Consider the following 16,476-nt stretch of genomic DNA (forward strand, 5'->3'; position numbering starts at 1 on the left):
TGAAAAATGCTTATAGTTTCTCTCCTTGATTTCAATGCTTCCCATATCTTATCCTGGTTAATTTTTAAGTTTCCTAACCATTACCTTCCAAAACATTATTCAATATTCTAACTTCTAGTATCAATTAATGGAGTTCACAATTTATCTGAATAAAACACTGTAATATAACATTTGTGTGTTTCAATTATTTTCTTAAACTTCTCTTTGAGATTCATTCATTTGTTGCATTTTGGTGTTATCTCTGTTTTGTAAAATTCTTTTGTATGATGAGATCACAATTTATTTAGCAATTCTACTGTTGATGAATATTTATTTTGTCTCCAATTTGGAGCTACTATAAAAATTGTTGCAATTATCAACATTGTGTTTATCTTGAAATACACATAGGTAGTCTGTGGAATATATTTTAGAATTAGAATATCTAGCCCATAAGGAATGCTCATAGTCAGTTTGCCAAAAAGTATTTCAGTTTACACACCTCCAGCCATGAATAACTTTCATTGATTCTTTATCTTTCACAACACACAATATTATGTGTCTTTAAATTTTGCAAATTTTATGGAGGCCTGTAGTTCAACTTATGGATTAATTTTTATTATTCTGAGGACTAATAAAAGTAATCTCTTTTTCATATTTGTCCAGATATTTATGCCTCCAATTTTATGAAGTACCTGTTCAAATATTTTCCCAATTTTACACTGGGTTCATTTTCTTTTATTTATTACATTCATTAATCACATGTATTGTATTTTATTGCATATATGTTGAGATAAATATTTTTCTCCACTCTTGGTTTGCGTTTTAATTCTTGAATGGTATATTTTGAAACACAGACGTCATCATTTTTGATATAAACTAAGTTTTTCTTCTTAATTGTTACTTTTTTGTCCTGGTCAGGAGATCTTTCTGTATGAGAATATTTTACTGTGTTCCCTTCACCTTCAGAACATGAATCCATGTGGAAATGCACTGTATATGGTTTGAGGTAGGGGTCAGTATTCAGTTATGTCCATTTGAATATTTAATTGATTCAGCATTGTCCTGATCCCCTTGTAAATTTCACTGTAGAACAGCACTCTAATAATGCATGAGCATTTGAATATAAGATGAGATTTACAAAGATAAGCACAGCATAGGAGGTCAAATAAGATTACCTCAAAGTATAGTTTCATAAATAAAACACATAGATAAGTAGAATATTGTTAGATGAAGAGAAAGAAAATATTTCCAGGTTACCATTGAGTCTTTTTACTCCAAGGTTTTTCATGAAGTCCAAGATCTCTACTTTCTTCCATTGGTTTTAACTTCATTTAGACAACTCTCTTACCTATTATTTCACTTTGTGACATTCGGAAATAATTAAAAACCAGAGAATATATTCTATGCCATACATCATGGGTAATGATTTTCCAAAAATGATTAAAAAAGGAACCAATACACACAGTTTTATTGTTTTCACCATATTTAATGAAACACTATAAATGAGTTTTGATGACATTAGAATGCAACTGAAGACATTAAATATAACCTATTTGTCCTGTTTGATGAGGTGCAAAAAGGAGGGCTTTCTTGGATAAACAGGTTCCCAGAGCATATAGACACATTTCTGAATTTTCTCTGGTCAGAAGTGACTACAGCAAAAGATAGGCCTGAGAGGAGGTGAGAAGGAGCAATTAGGGATGGTGTATATCAGGGAACTTTGATCAACATCAACAAAGCTCATGGTTCTACCTTCACAATCCAGGAATAATCCTACTATGCTGGTAGGTCTTGGAACATATTGCACCACAAGTGGGGAGGTGGTAAAGAGACTGCAGTGAGTGTCCTCCTTAACACATCCAAGAAGAAAGAGTCCCTCCTCTCCATCTGTCTTGTCATTCTGTCTCTTCTCTTTCCAATAATTGTTACAGACCCCAAAAGCCCAATTCCAAGAGTCTCGCACATGAACCTCCCAATAATATTTGCCAGATGTGAAAGCCTGTGCCCCCCATACAAGAAAACATTCGGATTTTGCAGTGATATGGGGATCATCTTGAGGGTCACATCCAAAATTCACGCTTCTCACATCTCCACACAGGAAGATATGACTATTGGCTCTTTCATGCTGCAGAGTAAAATCAACTGCAAAAATAATTTAGAAAAGCATAGATACATGTAATTATTAGAAATTAGAATTCTTGAGTGAAAAGTTGTTCTACCAAGAATTTACTTTACCAAGAAATTTGAAGTTACAAAGACAGGAGAATTGTGACTACAACATTTAATAAAGTATAAGGATGATTAATATTCTCTATAGGAAGAAAAAAACCCTAAAAACAGACATTGAAAATTTATTGAAAACTTAAAAATAGAGAGTTGAATATAAGACCAGCCTGTTTTAATCCAATCTCCAAGATAAACGTGAAATATTATATGCCCTGAATGCCCTTTAGCTATCAAGGTCATTATTATTAAAATATTTCTTGTTCTTAAATACTAGTGATATAATTTTGGCAAGAATGGGAAGATTTTAGCTTACTCAAGCACTGCTCTAGATAACTGGATAAAAGTCCATATGTTCAAATTATAAGTGGTAACTTAAGGCAGATTTTTGCAAAATCTTTTACCAGTCACTCTGCAGACATCCCTGCTAGCTCTAGACTGAACGTGAATTTTGGATTTTACTCGTAGCTCTTCATGTTGTAACTAAACTGAAATTATCATTTCTATTTTCACTTCCTATTTACATAATAATTTCTTCTTTCTTTTTACGTGTTAAGTCAAAATTTTACATTATATCAATAATATGTATTTATTATAAGAAAATACAAATACTCCATCAAACTGCAGTGAACTCCGTTCCCCAACGAAATGTGTTTAACAATTCAAATGAAATACGGTAATGTAAAATTTTTATGTGACCTTGGATTATTAAGCTTCCTTCTGAGCGTTGTTCCATTTATTCAATTTTTTATTTCTTATGTCATTCCATTTACCCAATATATAACTCTATACATGTGAGCCCAGAACATATTTGTTTTGCACTGTGTTTTACTCTTCATGTTATAAATTGGACTATAAGTAGAAACACAGATATAAAAGGGTTGCATAGCCATATGGTTCACTTCCTGCTGAAATGAAATAAAGATTTGGTGAAGGGTAAAGTATTACCCCCGTGATTCTAACAAGAAGTAATACACTGTGAGAATTCTGCCAATGGGCTGACACTTACCTCTGAATCCACTGAGCATGTCCAGCAGTCCAGTGATGGGCCCTGCACTGAGCTCTGGATTCACAGGCTCAAACACTTGCAGCAGCAGAGACTCACACCTGCAACGAGAAAGACACAGTTACCACATGTACAGCCAAAAATACATAAAAATCACTACTTTTATTTAAAAGACGTTTCATGAGAATCCCTTTAACCCACACATTTGCTAATTCCAAAATTATCATTTTCTTTTTCAAATTCATTCTTATTCACAGTTCCTGATTTTCAAGCACGATGGAAAAGTCTATCTGAGCGAGAATTCATTCGGATCTTTCTTCGTATTGCTCCAAATTAGTAAGGATCATTAGTCTTAAGACTAGGAGAATATTCAAAAATGAAATTCTGGGTTCCAGACCTCACCAGAAATTCCTGAAATCACTGTCTGCAAAAGTGGGGTTATTTTTAAGACTGCTGCATCTGTTGCTTCCTTCTCAAGGCCAGGGTGTTGAAACTTGCTCCAGGCAGGGATATCTGCCTTTTATAGTTGAGGTTCTCTGGAGGCCTACACGGTTCAAACATTCCGAATAGTTTGTTCATCTATTTTTCAGAATTATATATTTAAATATAAACTAGAAATCACCAACACTTTTCACTGCTAAAATACTTTCCCCTTTTCTCTCTGGCTTCCCCTGGTTGACTTTGTAGCCATGTAGTAAATGTAATATTTTCTCTTTCAGATATGAAGGCTTTTGAGCAATAAACAGGCAATTAGGAATAGAGATGCTCACTTCCTTTATTTTTCTTTCATTTATTTCTGGTTTTCTTTCTTATTTATTTATTTATTTACTTATTTATTTTTGGTTTTGCAGAACTTTCATTCAACTGCTTAACAAAATCATTGAGTATGGCAACAAAATAGATGACTACATGGGGTGGAGGATGGAGCAAGTACAACCAGCACAAGGCAGTATCACTATCTGAATCAATTATACCTTTAATATCAAAGTTCCTGCTTGATATTTGTGGAAACTGAAAGCATCTGCTAAAATCTAGGTATGCACTCACCTGTGTAATACGTCTCCAGATGCCTGTAAAAAAAAAAAAAAGAAAGAAAGAAAGGCTTAGTGCTTTCCACAAGATGAATCTTCCACTAAGTTCAGTGTGAGATTTGGAGACAGCTTCTGAAGATATAATTTTCCTACAATGTTCCCTCCTGGAAAGCATTTTCTGTTTCTTTTCTCATGAAAATCCCAGTCTATCATATGTCATGAATTAATGTCCTCATAAAGTCTAAGTCTTGAAGAAGTTCTTTTTACAAGTGAAGGGAGAGGAGGCCCACAGAGTCTATGCTCTGCGGTAACCATAAAGAAGCAACTCAGTCATCTTCCTTTAGCCCTGTTACCAAAATGAGTGGACCCCAAAATAATGTTAGTGGGATCCTAGATTCCCCAAATTCTCCATCATGCCATGTCTCCAAATTAGCCTAACTGCCAATGAATCACTTATTTTATCCACTTTCAAAAATCCTAAATACATCACTGACTTTTGATGGGAAATATTTCTTGGGGCTGTCTGTTACCTTGGCCATTCTACAAAGTTTTGTTGCTGGTGGATAAAGTAGGAGGGACCTTCGGCCTGGTAGAATCACTAGGAGAGGTTATACCCTCCCTACCAAGTAGTATTAGTTATCGAATCGTGTTTTTGGAAACAAATCATGCAAGTAAAGGGGGAGACGGATTTCAGGAGAGAGGAAAACACCCGTGCATGTGAATGTTCAACATCATGATACCCCATGGTCAGTCCGTACCTGGAGTAGCTCCACATCTGCTTTATGGCACATTTGCTTCAGATCCTCATACATTCCTCTTAAAAGCTCCCTCAAATGTTCCATTCTGGCTTTGCTTTCATGGAGTTGCTGAAAAATGTCCTCGCCCTCCATTCGCAGCCTCTCCAAGTGGTGTTGCTCTTCTTCATGGAGAAATGCAGGCATCTTCTGATATTCAGCTCTGATTGCTTCTATCCTTAAACTCACATAATCCTGCAGTGACAATTAGTCAAAATAGAAATGTTTTATCCATCTTCTCTTGAATTTCACTGATTCCTCTTAGCATTCTGAATACCCAATATTTTAATCCTTAATCTTGTCTATTCTCAGATTCCACAAAATTTTATTCCTTTCCTTTTTTTTCTGTACTAGTATCAACATAGTTGTTTCTGCCCAGTTACATTTACTTGATTAATGATATAATGTTTTCTAAGACAGGTATATAAAAATGGATTTCTCTCTTCCACACCACATTTAAAGAAAGAAAACACAGCTCTTGCATAAGAATCAAACTATCGAGTTATATTGACTAGGTAAGAAACCATTATTTCTATTTTGGAGAATTGGGGCAAGTTATGTAAAACCATTATATGAGAAATGATGACATGACCACAGACTAGCATTGTCAACTCAGTGCATTTCACCCAGCATAACATATTCTAATAAGGTTTCATTTATTCTCCTCCAAACCCACCCTAATGGGCAACATGGACTTATTTGTGGTTCCTCAAAACCCGAAATAAATGCAAATTAAATATTACTGCCCATGTTGTTTTCTATACCTAGAATTGTTTTCGTATATATATATATACATATTTCTCATATATGTACTCATATATATATTTCTCAAATATAGGTATATATCGATACATGAGGAATATATATGTGTATCTCTGTGTGTGTATATATATATTCCTCATATATATCCATATATATATACACACCCAGATACACATGTATATTCATATATTTATGAGGAAGAGGAAGGCAAACAGGAGGATATATATATTTCCTCCTGATCAAGATTTTGTTTCCGTGTGAATTTTTCCATGAGCCTTTTTTCTGACCACCCTATTTAAAACTCAAACCCTCATCCCCAGTCCCTGGGCTCTGTGCTCCTTTTCTACTTTGCTGCTGGATTATTCTCCAAAGACACTACTACACTCTAACACATCATGTACTTCACATATCTGCATGGTGACCATTTGCTTTTCTCATTTCCATTGCAAGATTTGTGTGTTTTCTTCTTTACTCCTTAATTTTCTAAGTTGATATTTGACATAGACTAAGTACTCATAAGATATCTTTCGATCAATTAATATTAGAATAAATTAATGAATTAATATTAGATATCATACCCTCAATATACACATCCACAAAGAGAAAATCATTTCTAGAATTCTTCTCAAGTCCTTAGAGTTCTCCTTATATTAAATACTAGTTCCCATATTTCTCACATATTTATGTCTTCATCAAGACACAAGTCTACATTTCTCACCACTTTTCCCATTATGTGTTATGACTTATTCAATATTAATTAGTTCTGATATTTCATTTCATGCTTTCCCTAAGTTTGTGCTCTTGCTCCTTCCGCCTGAAATTTAGCTCACATTTCAATATACTTGCCCACCAAGATTCAAATTCATACTGACTCAGCCTTAGAAAGGTCACCTGAAATTTCCATGACTGATAAATAACTCTCGTGTCCAGAATGTATCCAGGCAGCCCATTGGGAACAGTGTGAAATGGCCCAGTTTCTTGTATTTGTTGGGGTATTGCTGTAGGTTTGTATGGAAACAGATGAGCATGCTTGGGTAACATCTGTGGTCTGATTAGAAATCCTACCAAAGAGTCACACTAACATACATAAAAAATTAGTGTGTTTTTTTCTCAAGTGTTTTATCCTTGTTTATTGAATTCCAGAAACATTATGGGTTGAGATCAAGTTCCTATTTTAAGAGTCACCCATTTGTTCACTATAAGTTCCTGGAGAAGATAGAGTAATATGGTACTAACCTTCCAGCATCTGGTTCTAGTAGTTTCCATGCTCAGTTTTCTGTGATTTTCACAAGCTTTTTCCCATAAAGACTGCATTTTTTTTAGGAGCTCCTCCTACAAAAGAGCAATGAATTGAAGCACAAGTGAAGACAATAAAGTATCATTCACACTCTGATATACGAAGGACCCAAAATGAGAGACAAATTCGCCCACAGAAAATAGAATTTCCTTTGTTTCTCCTCATGTTTGTCAAATCTGAGAGGTGTGAAGTCAAGGAAGCTCATAACAGACATGCTTAATGGGGCACAGAGATGGCATCATCCAATCACCAAGGAAATAGACTTACAAGAATTTCATGTGTCCTGTATAGAAATAGATCTTCATAGGCATCACTAACCCGGTGTTCGTCAGCAGCCCGCTCAATGGGACAGTGTCTGTGATTCCGGTGCTCCTGAGAGTTACTGGAGCACAGCAAACAGAGCAGGCTCTTGTCCACTTCACAGAACATCTTCTTTGTCTCTCTGTGCGTCCCACATATTTGCTCCTCAGAGCCAAGGAATTGCCGGAGACTGGCTTTTCTGGCGATGGAAGCCATCTTCTTCAAACAAATGTCAGTTTTGAGGTTTCTCTGCCATGTTGTCTTCTTGCATTTAGAACACTGAGCAAGAACTGCAGTGTCTTGCCAGTGGAGGTAGAAACAGGGCCGGCAAAAGCTGTGCCCACAGTCTATGGTGACCGGGTCTATGAAGTAGTTCATGCAGATGGGACAGGTGAGTTCCCTCTGGAAGAGTTGCGAGATTCCAGAATTCATATTTCTGAAGAAGAAAGAGCAGCATGTCATTTTGGGGTCGGGTTGGAGAAGATCTGTGAACATGCGGTGATATGTGATAGCTATATTTTCTTCTTGACAGTGCTCATTAAAGCAGAACAAACTATTTCCTCTGTAACAAAAATGAAAAATGCATACACAAAGAGAGTCTTTAGGCTTTATAGCAGACACTACTGACTAGATGACTCACAAACTCTTCTACTCCTAGTTCCTGCCCATAACATAATGCAAATCTGTTCAAAAACCTATTCCCTGGATGTCGACATGGATCTCGGGTTTTAATCTTAAGTGGTCTAGAATAAAACACGGTTGTCCCTATTTCACTTTCAAATAACTACTGAATGACTATGGGAGAGGAGTAGAAAACCTACGTTGGGTAACAAAACATGAGAACATGGTCAGAGAGCTGTATAACATATTTTTAGAGAGAGGGACCCAGAAGCTGGCTCTTTAAAACAAAAACAACCCGACAACAAACCAACCGACCAGATAAAAAAAAAAAGACAGCAATTAAACCAGTCTAGGATCACTAGGAGATAAAATAAATAATGAAAAATATTGGGTTTATTTTTCTTATGGCTTAAATTAACTTCTTCTTTGGGCAACTCAAACTATGAACTGACATACGGTCAGTTTTTTAAAAACTGAAATATATATAATTACATTACTAGGGTATTATGGTTAATTTTAGGTGTTGACTTTACTGGATTAAATAATACATGGAGAATTGGTAAAGTATTTTTCTGGGTGAGGCTGTGAAGCTGTTTCCAGAGAGACATGTAAGTTGGTGAGCTGAGTGGGGAACAGCAGCCCTCAATGTGGGTGGACACTATCCAATCAGCTGGCAGCTCAGACTGAAGATAAAGGGCAGAGAGAAGGCAGTTTCCTCTCTCTCTCCTGAAGCTGATTCTAACTCAGCCAGGATATGGGAATTTCCAGGACACTAGCTTAATGACAGCCTATGTTCAACTTCTCAGAATCCATAATCAAGGGAACAACTTCCCCTAGTAGACTTCCTCTCCTGTACAGTGTCATGAGGACAGATATATGATCTGAGGGATACATTAGACAGTTTTGTTATTGTTTGATCATAGGGTATACTTACACAAACCTAGATGGTATAGCCTACTACACACCTATGGTATACTGTACAGCATATCGATCCTAGGCTGCAAAACTGTATGGTATACGATAGGAGACTGTATAACAATGGTAAGTATTTTTGTGTATATATAATACATATATTGATATATATATACTTATATATATAGATACATATTGATATATTTTTAAATATTTATATATATTTATATATTTATATATTTATATATAGATATATACTTATATATATTTTGATATATAGATATATACTTATATATATTTATATATATAGATATATATTTATATATACATTTATATATGTTTATATATTTATATGTATATTTATATATATTTATATATATACATATATTTATAGATATTTATATATATGTTTATATATACATATATATTTATATATATTTATAAATATTTTTATATATATTTATATATATTTACATATTTATATATTTATATATATTTGTATATATTTATATATATTTGTATATATTTATATATATTTATATATTTATATATATTTGTATATATTTATATATATTTATATATTTATATATTTATATATGTTTATATATATATTTATATATTTGTATATATTTATATATATATATATTTGTATATATTTATATATATTTATATATATTTATATATTTGTATATATTTATATATATTTGTATACATTTATATATTTATATATTTATATACATTTATATATATTTATATATATTTATATATTTATATATTTATATATATTTTATATATATTTTTATATATTTATATATATTTTATATATATTTGCAGTTATATGTTTTTATATATATTTATATACATTTATAAATATTTATATATATTTATATATATTTATATATTTGTAAATATTTATATATATTTATATATATTTATATATTTGTAAATATTTATATATATTTATATATTTGTAAATATTTATATATATTTATATATTTATAAATCTTTTATATGTTTATATATTTATATATATTTAGAAATATTTTTATATGTTTATATATTTATATATATTTATATATTTTTATATATTTATATATATTTATATATTTATATATATTTATATATTTTTATATATTTATATATTTATATATTTTTATAGATTTATATATTTATATAGTTATATTTTTATATATTTATATATATTCATATATTTATACATTTATATATATTTATATATTTATATATTTATATATATTTTTATATATATATTTATATACTTATATATATTTATATATATTTATATATATTTATATATTTATATATTCCTATATTTATATATATTTATGTATATTTATATATTTATGTATATATTTATATAGATTTATATATATTTACATATTTATGTATATATTTATATATATTTGTACATATACTTATATATATTTATATATATTTGTGTATATATTTATATATTTATATATTTATATATTTATACATTTTTATATATTTATATATTTATATATAGATATATATATTTATAAATATTTATAGAGATTTATATATACTTATTTATATTTATATATTTATATACATATTTATACTTATATATTTATATACATATTTATATGTTAATATATTTATATACATATTTATATATATTTATATATTTGTATATATTTATATATTTGTATATATTTATATATTGATGTATATTTATATATTTATATATATTTATATATTGATGTATATTTATATATTTATATACATTTTTATATATTTATATATGTTTATTTACATATATATTTTTATATATATTTATATATATTTTATATATATTTATTTATATATTCATATGTATTTATTTACATATATTTTTATATGTATTTATATATATGTATTTACACATATATTTTTATGTATATAGTTATATATATTAATATATATTTATATATTTTTTATATATATATTTATATATATATACATATAAATATATATATAGTTATGTACACATCCTGTGTTTCTGTCTCTCTGGAGAACCCGGACCAATATAAACTGTATTCCTTGCTTTGGCAGTTTGAAATCCTTTACCTTGCTCTGTTTTATAAAAACACTGCTGAATTTACGTGCCAAAAGTGAAAATTTAAGAATTGCAAATATTTTTCAGATTTCATCTGAGCCATTTCAAGGAATTTTTCATAGTTTCATCTGAGGTTAGCCTCAATTAAAATGACAACTAGTATCAAATCATTCCTTATATAATTATCTGCTAAACAATTGTTTTGATTTCTAAGCTAGGGTATTTTCGAGAGCATTCGTATTTCCTTTAGTATCACAGTTTTTAACTCATCATTGCCTCAGTAACTTATAATCATGTCTAAAAGCTTAAGGTTATGAAAGCACAACAGTTACATTATTCAATAATTATCTCTTTTTTCTTAATTCAATGTACCAATATTAGTACATGCAGTACACATATAGATGTTTTAATGTGAATTCCGTATATTCATGATGCATACAAACCTATTGTGGCAAACACTAGATATCTAAAATTTTTCAAAAATATATTAAACACTTTTGGAACCCACAAAATGACAACTATTAATAACCTCATGTCATAAAATGAATAGCAAAAATATGAGTTGCAAATAAGATCATTAAGTTTAGACAGATATTTTTATCACTGTAATTTACTATTTGGTAAAGGGAGAGACAAATAATTTTCTTCATGTAAGTCGCACTCACCCCAAGTTTCTATGAATGTTTCCCGCAGTAATTCTTCCAAAAAAAAAAAAAATTCTTTTAAGTACTCCCCAAGATCAGGAGCTCATTCCCTGCAGAGTTGACTTTCAGAGATCACCTGAATGCAGTTAACTCTAAGTGCTGTCCTCCTCTGGAGAAATATGAGCTTGTCTCTTCTACGTCCTTTTATGTGAATCTTTGAAGACCACACCCATCTCTTTAGTGATATTTAGGGTATTAAGAAAGGTGGAAATCCCAGCACTTTGGGAGGCCGAGGCAGGCGGATCACGAGGTCAGGAGATCGAGACCACGATGAAAACCCGTCTCTACTAAAAATACAAAAAATTAGCCGGGCGTGGTGGTGGGCGCCTGTAGTTCCAGCTACTCGGAGAGGCTGAGGCAGGAGAATGGCGTGAACCTGGGAGGCGGAGCTTGCAGTGAGCCGAGATCACGCCACCGAACTCCAGCCTGGGTGACAGAGCGAGACTCCGTCTCAAAAAAAAAAAAAAAAAAAAAAAAAAGAAGAAAGGTGGAGACAGAGATGATTAGGTTTATGCAATATTTAGCACACACCTTTTCATCGCTGATTACATTAGCATCACACTATCAGTGTAAAAACCACTGCCTGAATGAGGCATATCTGTCATCAATCTTATCAGAGTAAACATGCTAGAAATTAATTAAAATTGATTAATACTGTTTCTTGAGTTTCTTCCAAGGCACAAGCATTCCTCCAAGTGCACATTTATCTATTTATGCCAAAGAAAGATTTACCCTCTGGAGTGCAGTGGCACAATCTTAGCTCACCGTAGCTTTGAATTCCAGGGCTCAAGTAATCCTCCCACTTCAGCTTTCAAAGTAAAAAGGACTAGAGGTTTATGCCATTGCACCTAGCTAATGTTTCATTTATTCATCAAAAATATTTTTAAAATTCTTGGATGATTACATGTGCTACAGTGACCAGGTGGATTAGAATTAGATTTGGTTTAAAACGATGAAAGAATCCGGCTGAAGGAGCAGAGTGTTGGTTGTTAATTAGCACATGGATCAAAGGAGATTACTGATGTGTTTAGAAGCCACAACATTGACAGAATAAATCCAGAACTAACAATCCAATTGTAGATCTCTTTACTGTGGTATTTTCTGTCATTTCTGCTCCATAAGACATACCTTAACCACTTTGTGGTGGTATCTGCAGTATTCTATTTTAGTCAAAATAGCATTTTCTCTCAAATGCCTTCTGTTTCTCTCTCCTTCATCTTCCCTCCCTTCTTCCTTCCAGCTGTATCTTTTCACTAGAGAACACTAGTAGAATGTTCTCCCAAATTTCAGATTTCAGATACGCATCTGTAAAATAATCTTATGTAGACACATTTTAGTTGCAACTGAATACTTGGTTGTTTTCATAAGTTGACAGCATTACTACTGTCCTCCAAAAAACGGTTTCCCATTTCCACAGCTAATCTCATCTTTGACTCTGCCATCCAAGGTTTTTCAATGCCAATCTGGAAGAATCTGGAAAAATACTTAAAATACATTTTAAGTATTCATCATTCACATGTATTGTATTTTATTTTATATATGTTCGGGTGAATATCTTTCTCCACTAATGGTTTGCATTTCAATTCTTGTATCATGTTTTTTGAAACACATAAGTCGTCATTAATATAAACCAACTAATTTTTTTAATTGTTAATTTTTGTCCTGGTTAAGAAATCCTTATGAGAATATTGTATCATGTTCCCTTTACCTTCAGGACTTTAATCTATTTGGAAATGACTGTGTGTGTTTTGAGGCAGGAGTCAATATTTAGTTACTTTTTAAAAAAAATTCAATTAATCCAGCGTTGTTCTGACCACCGAGGCTGGGCACGGTGGCTCACGCCCGTAATGGGAGCCCTTTGAGAGTCAGAGGCAGCTGAGGTGGGCAGTTCACGTGGTCAGCAGATGGAGACCATCAAGGTGAACTTGGTGAAACCCCGTATCTACTAAAAAATACAAAAAATACAAAAAATTAGCTGGGTGTGGTGGTGGGCACCTGTAGTCCCAGCTACTTGGGAGGCTGAGGTGAGAGAACTGACTGAACCTGGGAGGTGGAGCTTGCAGTGAGCCTAGATGGCGCCACTGCACTCCAGCCTGGACAGCAGAGCAAGACTCTGTCTCCAAAAAAAAAGCAAAACTAGGCACTAGACAATAAGTAAGCATTTTAAATGTATGTTTTGCTAAAATAGAAATAAAAATAAAAACCTAGGCCAGGCAAGGTGACTTAAGCCTGTAATCCCAGCATTTTGGGAGGCCAAGTCAGGCAGGTTTTTTGAGCTCAGGACCTCTAGACTGGAGACATGGCAAAATGTCTCGATAATCCCGTCTCTAAAAATACATATATAAATTAAAAAAAATAGGCCCAGCACGGTGGCTCACGCCTGTAATCCCAACACTTTCAGAGGCCAAGGCAGACGGACCACAAGATCAAGAGATGGAGACAATCCTGGCGAATATAACGAAACCCTGTCTCTACTAAAAAAAATAGAAAAATTAGCTGGGTGCGGTGGTGGGTGCCTATATTTCCAGCTACTCTGGAGGCTGAGGCTGAAGACTCATTTGAATCTGGAAGACGGAGGTTGCAGTGAGCCAAGAGAGCCGCTGCACTCCAGCCTGTCAATAGAGCATGATTCCATCTCAAAATAAATAAACAAATAAATAAATAAATAGCTGGACATGGTGGCCCATGATTAATCCATAAACGTATGGATTACGTTTAAATTAATTTTAAAAAAGAAATGGAGCCGTTTATAAAACTCAGAAAATGAGATCATTTCATCTAAAAATAAAGTTTGCAGATGAATTAAAGTCCCCAAATTTTGTTTTGGTTTGTAACCTAACAGTAGCTCCTACTCTGAAAATTGTATACTTACCTCAGAAATATATGTATGTTCTCACCAAAGCTTGCTGTCGAATAGGATGAATTCAGCTCAGGAATGAGAGTCTCACAGTGCAGTGCTGGTAGCTTTTGGAAGTCTCCAAGGCCAGTTGCAAAGCTACTCTGTGGGCTCTGGAGAATAAGGAGCTTGGCTCCTGAAGTGTCCCTTAATAAATCTCTGAAGACCACACCCCTGTCTTCCAACTGCTTGCATTTCACAGGGCGTAAGTGGGTGTTAACATAGATGATTAAGTTTCTTCAAAACAGAAGTTTTATGTTTATTTATTTATTTATTTTGAAAGGAGTCTGGCTTTGTCGCTGGCTATTTTTTTTTTTTTTTTCATTTTTAGTAGAGAGGGGCTTTCTGCATGTTGGCCAGATTTGTCTGGAACGCCAGACCTCAAGTGATCCGCCCGCCTCGGCCTACAAAAGTGCTGGGATTACAGGCATGAGCCACCACACCCAGCCAATTAATTCGTATTATAATGTAAGCATTTAATCTAAGAACACCATTGGTATTACAAGCTAGAGCCACTGGGCAAGCTTTACTTTTTGAATGTCATATTTTGACTTGTTGACTTGTGTTTCTCACCCTACAACTTCATTAGCTCTTTAAGTGCAAGAAAATCTGTCTCCTTTGTTCATTTCTGCATTGGCTTAGAATACTTATTAAGACACAGTAGGCAGTTGATACTTTGAAGAAAAAGGTATTGTAAGTAATATCCTTAAAGACATCACCTTTAAAGAAACAGGATGACTTATAATATGAATAATTAAGCTGATGATGTCTCTCTCTGTCTTTCACACAGAACCATTTGATTTCTTTCTTAGTGCTAGAAGTGTCTTTAATATTGTCTGTTTTTGGCCGGGCGCGGTGCCTCACGCCTGTAAACCCAGCACTTTGGGAGGCCCAGGTGGGCAGATCACGAGGTCAGGAGATCGAGACCATCCTCCTGGCTAACATGGTGAAAATCCGCCTCTACTAAAAAAAAACATAAAAAATTAGCCTGGCGTGGTGGCAGGCACCTGTAGTCCCAGCTACTTGGGAGGCTGAGACAGGAAAATGGCGTGAACCCGGGAGGCGAAGCTCACAGTTAGCTGAGATCACGCCACTGCACTCCAGCCTGGGCCACAGAGCAAGACTCCGTCTCAAAGAAAAAATATTGCTTGTTTTTACTTTTCCATCAGGAAATCTGTACTCCTTTCAGAATATATATGTACTTTCATTTCATCTCTTCTCTTAGCAGTATTCATTTTATGTCCAAATCAATAAATAATCAATACAGATTCTTCAGCTGTGCATTTAGGCCCCATCTTGAACTACTCTATGCTACCTTTTCTGCTACATCTCTAAGCACTGCCTCTCTCATGATATATGTGTAAATTACGTATGTGAACTATAGGGAATTCCAATAGTATGATGGTTTATCTTGCATGTAGTTTCTAACCCCACTGCCCCAATTTACCTGCCTGAAATTCTCAGGAATTTCCCATTAATTTTTTTTGTAATGTTACTTTAATTTTATTTAGAAAATGAAAGAGAATATAGTTTTAAAACTTTTTACTTACACATGCTGTTGATCCTTGAATAACACTGGAACTATGTGAGTCATTTATAATTGGAGTTTCTTCTGCTTCTGCCACCCTTGAGACAGCAAGACCAATCCCTTGTCTTTCTCCTCCTTCTCAGCTTAATCAACATGAAGATGATGAGGATGAAAACCCTTATAATGATCCACTTCCACTAATTATATTTACTATTCCTTTAGTGATAGCAAATATGTTTTTCTTTTGATTTTCTTGATAACATTTTCTTTCCTTTAGCTCTCTTTATTGTAAAAATACAGTATACATATAACATATAAAATATGCATTAATCAACTGTTAACATTA

General features: G+C 33.1%; 1 protein-coding gene and 1 pseudogene across 1 annotated transcript; both read right to left on the bottom strand.

Annotated features, from left to right (window-relative positions):
* The window catches only part of LOC129485327 (tripartite motif-containing protein 43-like), a 72,084-nt pseudogene extending 57,469 nt beyond the window's left edge, over positions 1-14,615 (bottom strand).
* On the bottom strand, positions 1,622-7,824 carry LOC129483963 (tripartite motif-containing protein 51-like). The gene is made up of 6 exons (XM_055281374.1): positions 7,411-7,824; positions 7,032-7,127; positions 4,998-5,228; positions 4,256-4,278; positions 3,212-3,309; positions 1,622-2,121 (listed from the first exon to the last, which is right to left on the bottom strand). The coding sequence occupies exons 1-6, from the start codon at positions 7,822-7,824 to the stop codon at positions 1,622-1,624; spliced, it is 1,362 nt and encodes a 453-aa protein (XP_055137349.1).
* Positions 14,616-16,476: the final 1,861 nt, after the last annotated feature.

The sequence above is a fragment of the Symphalangus syndactylus genome, chromosome 6, assembly GCF_028878055.3.
Source record: "Symphalangus syndactylus isolate Jambi chromosome 6, NHGRI_mSymSyn1-v2.1_pri, whole genome shotgun sequence".
NCBI classification, from domain to species: Eukaryota; Metazoa; Chordata; class Mammalia; order Primates; family Hylobatidae; genus Symphalangus; species Symphalangus syndactylus.

Excerpts from the sequence above, each read along its gene's own strand:
- LOC129483963 (XM_055281374.1), bottom strand. The coding sequence starts at position 7,824 with ATGAATTCTGGAATCTCGCAACTCTTCCAGAGGGAACTCACCTGTCCC. Across the intron at positions 5,229-7,031 it reads CTAGAACCAGATGCTGGAAG|GATTATGTGAGTTTAAGGAT; the intron begins GTTAGTACCATA and ends TTGTCACTGCAG. Across the intron at positions 3,310-4,255 it reads TCTGGAGACGTATTACACAG|GTGTGAGTCTCTGCTGCTGC; the intron begins GTGAGTGCATAC and ends TTCTCGTTGCAG.